At 48.3% G+C, this 15000-nt stretch overlaps 1 protein-coding gene across 1 annotated transcript in view; it reads right to left on the reverse strand.

Annotated features, from left to right (window-relative positions):
* Positions 1 to 15000, reverse strand: part of sspo (SCO-spondin) — a 129333-nt gene that overhangs the window by 45204 nt on the left and 69129 nt on the right. Inside the window, 16 exon segments of the mRNA XM_061237735.1 lie at positions 1 to 118; positions 1499 to 1699; positions 2237 to 2283; positions 2860 to 3029; positions 3650 to 3729; positions 4175 to 4345; positions 4834 to 5004; positions 5436 to 5485; positions 5970 to 6064; positions 7177 to 7316; positions 8150 to 8284; positions 10097 to 10267; positions 10874 to 10920; positions 11185 to 11437; positions 12807 to 12977; positions 14976 to 15000. The exon segment at positions 1 to 118 is cut by the window's left edge and continues 53 nt beyond it; the exon segment at positions 14976 to 15000 is cut by the window's right edge and continues 147 nt beyond it. Of these exon segments, the coding sequence (XP_061093719.1) occupies positions 1 to 118; positions 1499 to 1699; positions 2237 to 2283; positions 2860 to 3029; positions 3650 to 3729; positions 4175 to 4345; positions 4834 to 5004; positions 5436 to 5485; positions 5970 to 6064; positions 7177 to 7316; positions 8150 to 8284; positions 10097 to 10267; positions 10874 to 10920; positions 11185 to 11437; positions 12807 to 12977; positions 14976 to 15000 (2045 nt within the window).

Consider the following 15000-nt stretch of genomic DNA (forward strand, 5'->3'; position numbering starts at 1 on the left):
AGGCAGGGCAGGCCTCCGAACCGGGCGGGGGGGCTGTTACACTCCCTGCTCCGCACACTCTCCCCCCCGCACACGTCACACTCCGACCAGGGGGCCCCAGGACCCCCACGAGCATGGACTGAGAGAGAGAGAGAGAGAGAGAGAGAGAGAGGGGGGGAGGGGGGGAGTGAGGGAGGAGAGAGAGAGAGGGAGAGAGAGAGGGGGGGGAGATGAGGAGGGAGGGACAGAGAGAGAGGAAGAGAGATAGAGAGAGAGGGGGGTGTGGGAAGAGTGGGGGGGAGGGAGGGGGGGAGAGGGAGAGAGATAGAGAGAGGGGGGTGTGGGGAAGAGTGGGGGGGAGGGAGGGGGGAGAGGGAGAGAGAGAGAGGGGAGGGAGAGGAAGGGAGAGGAAGAGAGAGAGAGGGAGAGTGTGGGGGAGAGAGGGAGAGACAGAGGGGGGAGGGAGAGTGGTGGGAGATGGAGAGAGAGAAGGAGATGGAAGGAGTGAGAGAGGGAGAAAGAGGAAGGAGGAGAGAGAGGGAACGAGGTAGGGAGACAAGGGAGCAAGGGAGGAGAGAATGAGAGGGAGGAGTGAGAGAGGAGAGGGAGAGAGAGATAGATAGAGAAAGAGGGAGAGCAGGAGAGAAGGGGGGTACAGGACGGAAGTGTGAAAGTAACAGAAATATGAAAATACAAAAATAGCTCCCAAACAAGGTCCAACAAGGTGGAGTTAAAATTAGCATGCATCTTACAAGTGACTGTGCAGCGCCATTAAGATGTAAAAATGGATACAGTATCTGAATATTTGAGGGTTGCATAACCTTAAAGATGACCTTGGCACTGTCTGCACAGCTTATAAATTGCCCAACTTAAAGTTTAGACTGTAACACTACATTTTAAAATAAAGTCTAAATATATTTTTTATTTACTTTATTTACTAGAGCATGCACTAAAATACACAATGCATTTTCACATATTTAAATACATTATTTTATATATCAATAAAAATCATCTGAAGGCAATAATACATACAGATTAATGCAGTATATACAGTAGTAAAGTACAGTAGAGTAATACAGGGCTGTAGTGTGTAGTATGTCTACTACAGTGCAATATAGCACAGCACAGTAAAGCACAAAATACAACAGTAGTATAGTATAGCATAGCTATATTATGTTGCATAGCTATGTAGCAGAGCTATATTATGTAGCATAGCTATGCACAGTAGTATAGTGTAGCATAGCTATATTATGTAGCAAAGCTATGTAGCCTGGCTATATAATGTAGTATAGCTATGTAGCATGACTATATTATGTAGCATAGCTATGCACAGTAGTATAGTGTAGCATAGCTATATTATGTAGCATAGCTACGTAGCAGAGCTATATTATGTAGCATAGCTACGTAGCAGAGCTATATTATGTAGCATAGCTACGTAGCAGAGCTATATTATGTAGCATAGCTACGTAGCAGAGCTATATTATGTAGCATAGCTACGTAGCAGGGCTATATCATGTACCTGGGCAGAAGCTGATGCCGGGGCAGGGCTGTCTCTGGATCTGCACCCCCACCCCCCCGTGCTGCTCCTGCACCCCGGGGCAGGCCGCTCCCCCTGCCTGGGGCTCAGGGCATCCACAGCTCCTGTAGCGGGACACCCTCTCCGCCCCACAGGTCCGAGAGCACGGGGTCCAGCTGGACCACTCACACCACCCACCATCCACTGGGACACAGAAAGTTACAGATAGAGTTTGTGTTTGTGTGCGGGTGTGTGTGTGTGTGTGTGTGTGTGTGAGAGAGTGTGCGTGTGTGTGTGTGTGAGAGAGTGTGCGTGTGTGTGTGTGTGTGTGTGAGAGAGTGTGTGTGAGAGTGTGCGTGCGTGTGTGTGTGTGTGTGTGTGTGTGAGAGAGTGTGTGTGAGAGTGTGCATGTGTGTATGTGTGTGTGTGAGAGAGTGTGTGTGTGTGTGTGTGTGTGTGTGAGAGTGTGTGTGTGTGGGTGTGAGTGTGTGAACAGTGTGTAAAGAGTGGTTCAGTGTGTGTGTGAGAGAGAGAGTGTGTGTGTGTGTGTGTGTGTGTAGGTGTGAGTGTGTGAACAGTGTGTAAAGAGTGGTTCAGTGTGTGTGTGAGAGAGAGAGAGTGTGTGTGTGTGTGTGTGTGTGTGTGTGAGAGAGAGTGTGTGTGTGTGTGTTCCTCCATGTCAGTTAACATGAGCAGCTGTGCTGCATGGAGGTGTCTGTGTTGGAGGCTATGCCTGCTCACCTGGACAAGGACCACTGCCACAGGAGAGCTTTCCTTCCTCACAGGTACTGAAAGACGACAGACAAACAGATGTCACCAGTGCACACACACATATACACACACAAGCAGGTTAGATCATGGATGAATGAATGAATGGATGGATGAATGAATGGATGGATGAATGCAGGGATGAATGGATGGATGGATGAATGACAAGATTGGGGAATAGATAGATGGATAGATGGATCATGAATGGATGGATAGATGGATGATGGAGGAGATGGTGGATAGGTGGATGAATGGATAGATGGATAGATAGATGAATGGATGGATGGATAGATGAATGGAAGGATGGATAGATGATGGATGGATGGATGGATGAATGGATGGATGGATAGATGATGGATGGATGGATGGTGTAAGAGATGGATGGATGGATAGATGAATGGATGGATGGATGGATAGATGGATGGATGAATGATGGAGGAGATGGATGAGATAGATGGATGGATGGATAGATAAATGGATAGATGGATGGATGGTGTAAGAGATGGCTGGATGGATGGATGGTGTAAGAGATGGCTGGATGGATGGATGATTGGATGACGTAGGAGATGGTGTGATATCCGCCCTGACCCCCTCACCAGTTGTTGCAGCCGTCGGTGTGCGGGACGGTGGCCCCGGGGGGCAGGCGCTGGCCGGTGCTGAGGTCCAGACAGGGGCAGCGCTCTGTCTCCACACAGGACGTCCCGTTGTCACTCAGGACCTTCCCCCCCGTGCAGTAACACCCAGGCTCACAGCGCCAGTCACAGAACTGAGGAGGGGAGGAGGGAGAGAGGGGGGCTACGTCACGGGCCATTCCCCAAACCGAAACGCTCATATCACTGACTGAGGACTGTGTGCGTCACCCACTGACTATCCATGGGCTGGGGAAGGCACAGAGGTCAAGTTTATGGGCACCGCCCAGACCCAGAGACTGCGCTGTAGAGAAGGCGATGTAGCTCCTCCCCTCTCCCTGATTCGTATAGCTGTACTGTAGTAATAGGTTGCCGGCATTTATGAAAAAGGCCAAATTGTATACTCGCTTTGTGGAAACAAAAATATTGGGTTTATCCCAAAATGTCAAGAAACTAACCGGGATAGACATGTATCTGCCTGTGCTGCTCATAGCTACATCTGCCTGCTGATGCGATGTGATTGGACACGGTAGGAAAGGTCAGCTTCAAACAAGGTCAAAGTTTAAACGGTTTGAACCCTGATGGCGCTCAACTTGGCTTTATTTTGAGCTGTGCGCTACGCCAGGCTTAGCACTGCTGCCAAGCTCCCTCCACAGCAGTTTAACGGGCTTAACGCCGTGTCGAGCGTTTTGGCGCTGATCGGGTGAAAGCAGCTTTAGCGGGATGGTGTCGCGCCCCGGGGTGAGGGGTTACTCACGGCCAGGTCATCGCAGGAGCGAGGGCAGGAGGGGCCACAGCTGCTGAAGGCTGTTCCTGGGACCTCCGTGCAGGGGGCCACTGGAGACAGAGCAATACGGACAGCATGAGAAACAGAAACAGTGACACACACACAAACACACACACACACACACACGCTCTTACATAGATAAATACACACCACCACTGCAGATACACACACACGCACACAGACACACAGACACACACACACACACACACACACATGCTCTTATTGATACAATGAATATACACTTTCTCTTACATGGTTAAATACTACACCACCACAGCACATACACAACCACTCATAAACATACACACACAAATGCACACGCACACTCTATTAAATTGATATGCACACACCATGACACACTGTACAATGTGAAACACAACTCCACATGCACCACTCTCTCCCTCCCACACACACACACACACACACACACACACACTTCCTACACGTGTAAATAAATTTTCTGCTTCTGAATGTTGTGTTGTATTGCCGCAGTACCTGGGCAGTGGTCGACGTTGCAGAGCGAGATCTCCGTCCCCTGGCCCTCGCAGTAGTCCCCCTCCCCCTCGGGCGCCGGACTGTCACATTCCCGCCGACGGGTCCTCACCCCCCCGCCGCACGACTTGGTACAGTCCGTCCACTCGGTCCAGTCGCCCCAGCCCCCGTTCCCTGAGACCCAGAGGGAGAGTTCACTCAACGTCCGCCCAGCGCTCACACGCCCGGCACGGGCCATTCAGCGGTACACACTGAAAAAATGACTGTCTTAACAAGCGTTTTACTCTTGTAATAAGACTTTTTTTTCTGCTCAAGTCAAAAATATTAGCTTGTTCTGAGTTAATGTTTGCTTGAAAAAGTGACATTTTCTTACCCTGCAACTCTTTGTCTGATTTGGCAAAAAGGTACAATAAATGTTATAAAATTTTATAATGTATTAAAATGCTGTAAGAAGCGTTGGTAATAAACTGCGGTTTCTGGTGTGGAGAAGTGGTTGTTTTAAAATGACTGTTCACTGTTCACTCTGTAAGTAGAGAAGCCGTGCATCTGCACAAGGCCACCTGAGTTGATGCGAGCATTCTGTTGCAAAATGGCTGCCGTTGCATCACCCAGGTACCTATCCATCGATCTGGTGTAAAACATGGCCGCTTCCCGCTACTCACGGTCGCAGGCAGGCAGCACGCAGACCTGGTCCTCCCGGTCGGGCCCCAGACAGGGCAGCCCGCTCCCGGATCTCTCCGGGTCAGAACAGAACCGGTACCGGGCCTGCAGCCCCGGGCCGCACGTCACAGAACACTCGCTCCACGGCGTCCACGTCGACCAATGGCCATCCACTGTGCGGGAGGGGGGCGGGGTCACAGCGCAGAGAGCGGCCAATGGGAGAGAGAGAGTACCAGAGAAGAAGAGAAGATTTGATTTGAATTTATCACGGGTATAAAAATTTGTCAAACATGTTAAACTGATAATGTTTCCTTGAACCTAGAGGATGAAATACGAAAGTTTTACACAAAACATGGCCCTAGTTCATCATCAACCTTTATTTACACTCGGAAAGGACACATCGAGGCACAGGCGTATCTGAAAGCAGCCTTTCCGAGGTCTGTGTTTATTTTCGGAAACCTGTAGCACGAGCCAATCTTGAGAGCGGGTTTGATAAGCACCAGCTCTCCGCGTCAGGAATGATGTGAGATGGAGTTCCTGGTTCACTGAAGCAGACAGGAGAGGAAACAGCAGAGCTAGGGGCGTTAGCGCTGGATAAACTCACCGTTACAGGCCATGTCAGTGCAGTTCATCAGACGCCCGGACACACAGGTGCTGCGGGGAACAGGCACGGACCGTTAGCTCAGCACTGTAGAGAACAGGAGCACTCCTACACACATTCCTGAGCACACAGCGATCACATTTGACGAGTAATCAATTAATTAATTACAGTCAGTCTTAACAAGCACTTCAGCCTTACATTTAGACTTTAAAATGTTAATGTAAGTTTAAAATGTGCTAAATGTGTTAAAATTTGCTGAATAAAACATAAATATTGTCAATGACGTCACAGTGAGGTCAATGAGGTCACAGAAAATTTATCATGGAACACCATCTGCGCTGTTGATGCTGAAAACCATCTTTAGTCTGAAGAAACAAAATCACTGTCCCTATCCCGGACTTACCGTACGGTAAACTAACATTTTGTACTTGAGAGAAAAAGTCTCGCTACAAGACTAAAACGTTGTTAAGACAGACTGTTTCGTTGTGCTCAGAGAGCTGGGGCAACGTCAGGCTGAGACACAGGAAGTTGTGGTACCAGTTGTTGCAGTCCCTGGTGACGGTCTGCCCCGGCTCGTGCTGTGTCCCCTCCACCTCACAGCGACACTGGGACTCAGAGACGCAGTGCCGGTCCTGAAACACACAGGCACGCACATTACAGCAGCGTACACACACACACACACACACACACACACACATTACAGCAGCGTACACACACACACACACACACACACACACACACTCACACACACACACACGCACATTACAGCAGCGTGTACACACACACACACACACACACACACACATTACAGCAGTGTACACACACACACACACACACACACACATTACAGCAGCGTACACACACACACACACACACACACACATTACAGCAGCGTACACACACACACACACACACACAGCATGTTGTGTGGCAGCATTTTAACACCATTGTGTCTCCCCTCTGGTCAAATTACCAGGGCTCCTTCATACCTGCATGCACACACACACACACACACACACACACACACACACACACACACACACACACATTACAGCAGCAAGACTGTGTGGCAGCATTTTAACACCATTGTGTCTCCCCTCTGGTCAAATTACCAATCTTTAAATAATCATTAAAGATCCCATCACACTTTTTGCAAAGAGCAGCAGGTTCCCCCGTGCCCTGGCTAAAATCTACCTCTTTCAACCTGCCACCTAATCATCCCCTGATTCAATTTCCTTCCTTTTTTTTCTTCCCTTCTGTTACTCTGTAAAGTGTCTCTGTGACAGTCGTCTGTGAAAAGCGCTACACAAATAAAACAATTGAATTGAATGGAATGGAATGGAATTGAATGGAATTGAATTGAATTGAATGGAATGGAATGGAATGGAATGGAATGGAATGGAATGGAATGGAATGGAATGGAATTGAATTGAATTGAATTGAATTGAATTGAATTGAATTGAATGGAATGGAATGGAATGGAATGGAATGGAATGGAATGGAATTGAATTGAATTGAATTGAATTGAATTGAATTGAATTGAATTGAATTGAATTGAATTGAATTGAATTGAATTGAATGGAATGGAATGGAATGGAATGGAATGGAATGGAATTGAATTGAATTGAATTGAATTGAATTGAATTGAATTGAATGGAATGGAATGGAATGGAATGGAATTGAATTGAATTGAATTGAATTGAATTGAATTGAAAGTGAGGCTGGTAGACTCTGCAGAACAGACCTGGAGCAGTAGGCCAGCAGGACACTGGCACCCGGGGGTGCAGCTGGCGTTGGTCAGGTCAGCGCTGAGGTCAGAGCAGGTCAGCGGTGACCTCACACACTCTGCCCACTGCTGCTCACCTGGACAGATCAGCTCGTTACCTGAGAGAGGGGGGGGGGGGGGGGGGGGGTATTATAAAGAGGGACATGCAAAAAAAAAACTAAAAATAAGTCAAGCTCAACAAGTATTTTAGTCTGATATTTAGACTTCAAATCTTATTTAAATTACTTTTGTGCAACAAAAGACTGAAAGACTTTATTGCCAATGAGACAGTTTGACTCATTTGACAACAGATTTGACAACGGGAAAGATAGTAATGCAAACAGCAACTTTAAGCAAGATACTATTTTCTACTAATAAGATTACATTACATTATTGGTATTTGGCAGACGCTCTTATCCAGAGCGACGTACAATGCAGGGTAGCAATGCAGGGTTAAGGGCCTTGCTCAAGGGCCCAACGGCTGTGCGGATCTTATTGTGGCTAGACTGGGATTAGAACCACTGACCTTGCGTGTCCCAGTCATTTACCTTAACCACTATGCTACAGGCCGCCCTGTTCAGTTTGTGAACATCAATGCAATGTATTAAGTCTCGTTACAAGTCTCACTAAGACAGAGTTTTTTGCAGTGTGCTGTATAATGATACTTAACCTCCAGCAATGATCTGAACTGAAACACCATCTGCAATGTCTTGTCTTGTAATAAAACTTAAGATCTTTTTTTCTCTAGTGGAAAATATTAGCTTGTTTTAAGTTACGGTTTGCTTGACAAGTGATATTTTCTCACCTCATTGTCAAATCTTTAAATTAATCAAACCTCATTGGCAGTTTTTATGTCTGAAGATGCTTGTTAAGAGTGACTGATTTTGTCGTTTTTTTGCAGTGTGAAACCCGTTGTTGGTCTCTGCGGGGCCGCTCCCTCACGGTGACGTACCGCAGGGCTGCAGGTTGCAGGCGCTGAACTGCTGGGCGGTCCCGTGGGTTTTCTGCACCCCCCGAGTCCTGTTCCTGTACCCTCCCCCGCACGACACCGAGCACTCCGACCAGGAGCTCCAGGGCTCCTTCGACCCTGCGTACGCACACACATAATCACACACACGTGCACACGTACACATACACACACACGTATACACACACGCACACACACACACACATACAAACACACACATACACATACACACACACGTATACACACATGCACACATACACACACATACACATACACGTACACGTACACGCACACACATACACACACACACACACACACACACACGTATACACACACATGCACACATACACACACATACACATACATACAGACACACACGCACACACACATACAAACACACACATACACACACACACACGTATACACACACATGCACATGTACACACACACACACAATCACAAACACAATCACACACACATGCACACAATCACACACACACATATACAAACACACACATACACATACACACACACACGTATACACACACATGCACACGTACACACACACACACATACACATACACACACACATGCACGCACACACACAGATATACACATCTCAGCTACTTGCTTATACAGTACGTACAAACAACTAAAGTTTACCTCAGAAATACTTGTAGTTCAGTATTTTTCGTAAGGAAAGTAAGATGGCTGAGAAGATTCACACACACCAATGGAATAGGTAAAGAAAGAAACTTTGAAAGCATAAGACTCGCACACAATGAAAAGTTTTCATCCCACAATAGTGTTAACATTCTGGCCATACCAAGCCAGAACATAAAAGCTGAAATAGTACTACTATTGAAGGATTTAAACAAAATCTGGAGCATTAAATCGAAAGTGCAAATCTTATTCTTTAATAACGAAAAATAAGTACATGAAAAAGGGTTCAGAAACTTCCTGACACACCGAATTCCACAGTAAGACCAGGGCTGAAAGGGAGGTCTAAAATGAAAGGTCATTTATTTCACCGTTTCAGCAGAGAGCCAGATAAAGGCGAAGTCTGGGCTTCATTGTGCCTTTCTCATTTCACAGATAACATTCAGACGCCAGGTGCCATGTGCTGTGAAGGACATGCGTTTGCATCTTTCTGGGCTCATTCCAATCCCTATTTTTCTCCCCTTTTTCCCTTTCCTTGCCCTGAGCGCCACCCGTCGGGAGAGGCGAGGAGAAGACGAAAGACCGGGGAAAAGTCGAGAAAACGTGAATTAGGCAAATGGAACGTCCTCGCTCCATCGAATGTCATTTCGAAAGTCACAGCAGTTACAGACGTGGCAGACGGGGAGAGGTGGATCCAAAGGTTGATCATTTGTACATCAGGCTTTCCTGAAAGATCGGGAGTTCCTAACTTCTATTTCCAGAAGGAACATTTAAGGGGTTGGAATGTCCTTAAAGATGGCTGAGCTCAATCGACTTCCGGGTCAGGAGTAAGGAAAGGAAAAGAGTGTAGAATAAGCGATTGGAATGAGCTCTCTGTCTCTCAGTGACATCGCTCTTTCTCTGTCTTTCTCACAAGCGGCCAAAACTGGTCTTTCTGGGAGACTGTGCTCACTCGCACAACAGTGGTTGGCTCCTGTATAGGTCATTCAGACCCGTTTTCAATGAGAAGTCAATGATACAACTGCGGTCAAAATACAAAGTCAATATTTTTGTCCCCACAAGAAAATGTAGTTGCAACCCATATTTTTCCTTCATCTAATGCCTCCCCATTGCCAATGCCGATTTTCTTCAAGTTCCCGTGTTATTAGGACAATACAGCAATGCTTTGCGGACGAACCAGGGACAGATCGCATCAGCTTCCCTACCGCGCAGTTTCCGGCTCCAAATTGTACAAAAATGGCGGCCCCCCGGAAACGCGACGAGGTTTCTCACCGCGACAGGGCTCCAGGCTGCAGGAGTCCATCTCCACCCGGTCCCCCTGGCAGGCCCGCCCCCCGAACGCCGGCACGGGATTGGTCCCTGAGCGGTACCGCCGCCTGACGCCCACGTCGCAGGTGCGGCTGCACGTGCTCCATCCCGTCCAGCCGCTCCAGCCACAGTCAACTGGGGGAGCGGACGCAGCATACAAGAGGCTCCAGGAGACTACATTTCCCAGCATGCACCGGGCGTGCATTGTTTTTTTTTACATCACTAAGCACAATCTTTCATATTAAAGGAAGGAAATTAAGTACTCTGTGAGAAGTAACACAACTAAGCTAAAAACTGTGAAATATGAATATAAATATATAAATGTCTTTAACTGTATGAAATACATTCATAAGTTTCAAAGTTAAACTTTCACACTGCTAAAAAAGTGTCTTATGTGTTTTTACCTTACTGGCAAATTTTTAAATGAGTCAATATTTTTGCCTTTGTTAGCAAAACTAGGAATAGAAATAGAATAGAAATAAGATTTAAGTCTTAAATATAAGACTGAAATACTTCTTGAGGCTGACTTAATATTTTTTGTTCTTTTTGTTGCTTTCATAAATTCCATGGAGAATCTCAAAATCATTTTTTAGAATCAACATATTTTTCACACAATATACAACATGTTGGAGTGGAGAAGGATACAAACTAAAATAAAAGATAAACTACACTACAAATGAGGTTGACAGTGAAGTGCACAGACGCGACCGGCCGGCCAATCAGAACGTGAGAAGGACTTACCCGGGCACGGCTCCTTCCCACAATCCATCTCTCCATTCTTACAGGTGCTGTGAGGGAGAAGGATACAGAACTGTGAGCCAACCCAGCTTTGACTCAAATTCTGCTGCTGGTGTGTGAGACCTGCTGGTTTTCCACACCAAGTCACATACCAAGTGAACTGACACAAGATCCTTACATTGGTTATTGACACTTCTCAATGCTTATGCAGCGCTTATGAATGTGCTATGTAGTGCTTATGACGGAGTTATAAAGCTCCAATGTCGGAGCCTTCAAACAAAGTGTGACTAAACGCATCTGTATGAACGCGGTACCAGTTGTTGCAGGCGTCCAGCGTGACGTTCTCGGCCGCCGCGTACAGCGCCCCCCGGTGGTAGCAGGGGCAGCTGGCCAGGGGCACGCAGGTGTTGTTGAACAGGTAGAGCCCCGGCGAGCAGTAGCAGCCGTCGTAGCAGGCCGTGGCGCACTCCACCGTGGGGGTCATGTCCAGGCACACCCGGGGACACGCCCCTCCGTGCAGCTCGCACTGGTCCGCGCTCATGTACATCATCCCCTGGGGACACACCTCTGAGGAAGGAGAGGACCAATGAGGGGAAAGCCCAGCGGAAGAGTGACAGGTTTTTGCAAGACGCGTACACCGCAAAACAAAAGTATTTTTGGTCTCACGTTGAGCCTGAAAATCTTATTTCTTTTTCGTTGAAAAAATACACAAATATATTGCTAATGTGCTTACAACAGTTTGACTCATTCCCAAGGTTGGTGGGTGTGTACCTGAGCAGGAGTGGGTGTTGGGTGTGTACCTGAGCAGGAGTGGGTGTTAACTCTGTATAGGTGAGTGTTACCTGTGTACAGGTGTGGGTGTTACCTGTGTACAGGTGAGTGTTACCTCTGTATAGGTGAGCATTATCTGAGCAGGAGTGGGTGTTACCTTTGTACAGGTGAGTGTTACCTGAGCAGGAGTGGGTGTTACCTCCGTAGAGGTGGGCATTGCCTGTGTACAGGTGGGTGTTACCCGTGTATAGGTGAGTGTTACCTGAGCAGGAGTGGGTGTTACCAGTGTACAGGTGGGCATTGCCTGTGTACAGGTGAGTGTTACCTGAGCAGGGGTGGGTGTTACCTCCGTAGAGGTGGGCATTGCCTGTGTACAGGTGAGTGTTACCTGAGCAGGGGTGGGTGTTACCTCCGTAGAGGTGGGCATTGCCTGTGTACAGGTGAGTGTTACCCGTGTATAGGTGAGTGTTACCTGAGCAGGAGTGGGTGTTACCAGTGTACAGGTGGGTATTGCCTGTGTACAGGTGGGTGTTACCTGAGCAGGAGTGGGTGTTGCCTGTGTACAGGTGGGTGTTACCCGTGTATAGGTGAGTGTTACCTGAGCAGGAGTGGGTGTTACCAGTGTACAGGTGGGCATTGCCTGTGTACAGGTGAGTGTTACCTGAGCAGGGGTGGGTGTTACCTCCGTAGAGGTGGGCATTGCCTGTGTACAGGTGAGTGTTACCTGAGCAGGGGTGGGTGTTACCTCCGTAGAGGTGGGCATTGCCTGTGTACAGGTGAGTGTTACCCGTGTATAGGTGAGTGTTACCTGAGCAGGAGTGGGTGTTACCAGTGTACAGGTGGGTATTGCCTGTGTACAGGTGGGTGTTACCTGAGCAGGAGTGGGTGTTGCCTGTGTACAGGTGAGCGTTACCTGAGCAGGGGTGGGTGTTACCTGAGCAGGGGTGGGTGTTACCTGTGTGCAGGTGGGCGTTACCTGAGCAGGAGTGGGTGTTACCAGTGTACAGGTGGGTGTTACCTGTGTACAGGTGAGCGTTACCTGAGCAGGGGTGGGTGTTACCTGAGCAGGGGTGGGTGTTACCTGTGTGCAGGTGGGCGTTACCTGAGCAGGGGTGGGTGTTACCAGTGTACAGGTGGGTGTTGCCTGTGTACAGGTGGGCGTTACCTGAGCAGGGGTGGGTGTTGCAGTCGCGGGTCTGGATGTGGGGGCCGGGGCAGGCCTCCCCCCCGTGCTGCGGGGGGGGCGAGCTGCAGAGCCGCTGTCGGGTCTGGGCCCCGGAGTCACAGTCCGAGGAACACGCAGACCACGGTGACCATGGCGACCAGCCGCCGTGCACTATGGAAACGGGGAGAGGGGTGGCGGCCGATGAGGAGGCAATAAACCAGCAATAAAAGCAGTCTGCGCTGCAAGTCGCCACCGTTCTCTTCAATCCTGTGTAAACCAAAATGTTTGCCAATACAGATTGCGGCCATCACATTTACATTCATTGACCACTTTATTAGGTAGACCTGTACACCAGCTTGTGAATGCAAATATCTCATCAATTAATGAGAGGGGTCAGAGGTCAGACTGGTTCAAGCTGACAGGAAGGCGACAATAACTGAAATACGAGAACCTAAGAGGAAGCTCCTATATACACACAAAATGCCAAAGTATGGTGCAAGCTAGTACTAGTTTGCTGCAATGCCTTTCAAAACCCAAAGCCTTTTAAACACAATGATAACAGCCTTCAGCTTAACCTCAAAACTTGAGGGGGGCACCAAATGGCTTGCAATCATATTTTTATTTAAAGGCCCACACATATATTTTCCATGTTTTTGAGCTTGTCATATCATCCTGGAACTTTAAATTTGTGCTATTTTTCCAAGCTATTTCCCACATGACATGAGGTATGTATTTGCATAATTTTGACATTGCTAAATGTCAACATAGAGTGCTGACCACAGGAGGCAGGGGGAATTGGGCTCTTGGTTAAAACATTTTGTAGGCGCGCTAGATACTAAAACCAGGGAGAGAATGCTGATGCATGTGGATCTTTGAACGGATGTGTTTGCTAATTGACTGAAACCATTACATTTAAATGGTAAATGATATTTATATAGCGCCTTTATCCTAAGCGCTGTCCAATTGATGCTTTTTTATTCACCCATTCAGACACACACTCACACACCAACGGCAATTGGCTGCCATGCAAGGCACTGACCAGCTCGTCAGGAGCATTTGGGGGTTAGGTATCTTGCTCAGGGACACTTCGACACAGCCTGGGCGGGGGATCGAACTGGCAACCCTCCGACTTACTGCCTGAGCCAATGTCACCCCAGGCATTTACCTCTGAGGGAACCACTCAGTATGGAAGGCTTGGCCAGCAGGGGGTGCTATAGCGTGAGGGCGGCCTGCAGCGTAGTGGTTAAGGCACATGACTGGGACCCGCAAGGTCAATGGTTCTAATCCCGGTGTAGCCACAATAAGATCCTCACCGCCGTTGGGCCCTTAACCCTGCATTGCTCCAGGGGAGGATTGTCTCCTGCTTAGTCTAATCAACTGTACGTCGCTCTGGATAAGAGCGTCTGCCAAATGCCAATAATGTAATGTAATGAGTTTTATCTGTGTGTGTGTGTGTATGGGGGTGAGGGGTGTGTGTGTGTGTGTGTGTGTGAGTGTGTGTGTGTGTGTGTGTGTGTGAGTGTGTGTGAGTGTGTGTGAGTGTGTGTGTGAGTGTGTGTGTGTGTGTGTGTGTGAGTGTGAATGTGTGTGTGTGTGCATGGGGGTGTGTGTGTGTATGGGGGTGAGGTGTGAGTGTGTGTGTGTGTGTTTGGGGGTGAGGTGTGTGTGTGAGTGTGTGTGTGAGTGTGTGTGTGTGTGTGTGTGTGTGTGTGTGTGTGTATGGGGGTGAGCTGTGTGTGTGTGTGTGTGTGTGTGTGTGTGTGTGTGTGTGTATGGGGGTGAGCTGTGTGTGTGTGTGTGTGTGTGTGTGTGTGTGTGTGTGTGTGAGTGTGTGTGTGTGTGTGTGTGTGTGAGTGTGTGTGAGTGTGTGTGAGTGTGTGTGTGAGTGTGTGTGTGTGTGTGTGTGTGAGTGTGAATGTGTGTGTGTGTGCATGGGGGTGTGTGTGTGTATGGGGGTGAGGTGTGAGTGTGTGTGTGTGTGTTTGGGGGTGAGGTGTGTGTGTGAGTGTGTGTGTGAGTGTGTGTGTGTGTGTGTGTGTGTGTGTGTGTGTATGGGGGTGAGCTGTGTGTGTGTGTGTGTGTGTGTGTGTGTGTGTGTGTGTGTGTGTGTGTGTATGGGGGTGAGCTGTGTGTGTGTGTGTGTGTGTGTGTGTGTGTGTAGGGGAGTACCAGGGCACAGCAGGGTGTTGCAGGG

This window comes from Conger conger, chromosome 4, assembly GCF_963514075.1.
Source record: "Conger conger chromosome 4, fConCon1.1, whole genome shotgun sequence".
Lineage (NCBI taxonomy): Eukaryota > Metazoa > Chordata > Actinopteri > Anguilliformes > Congridae > Conger > Conger conger.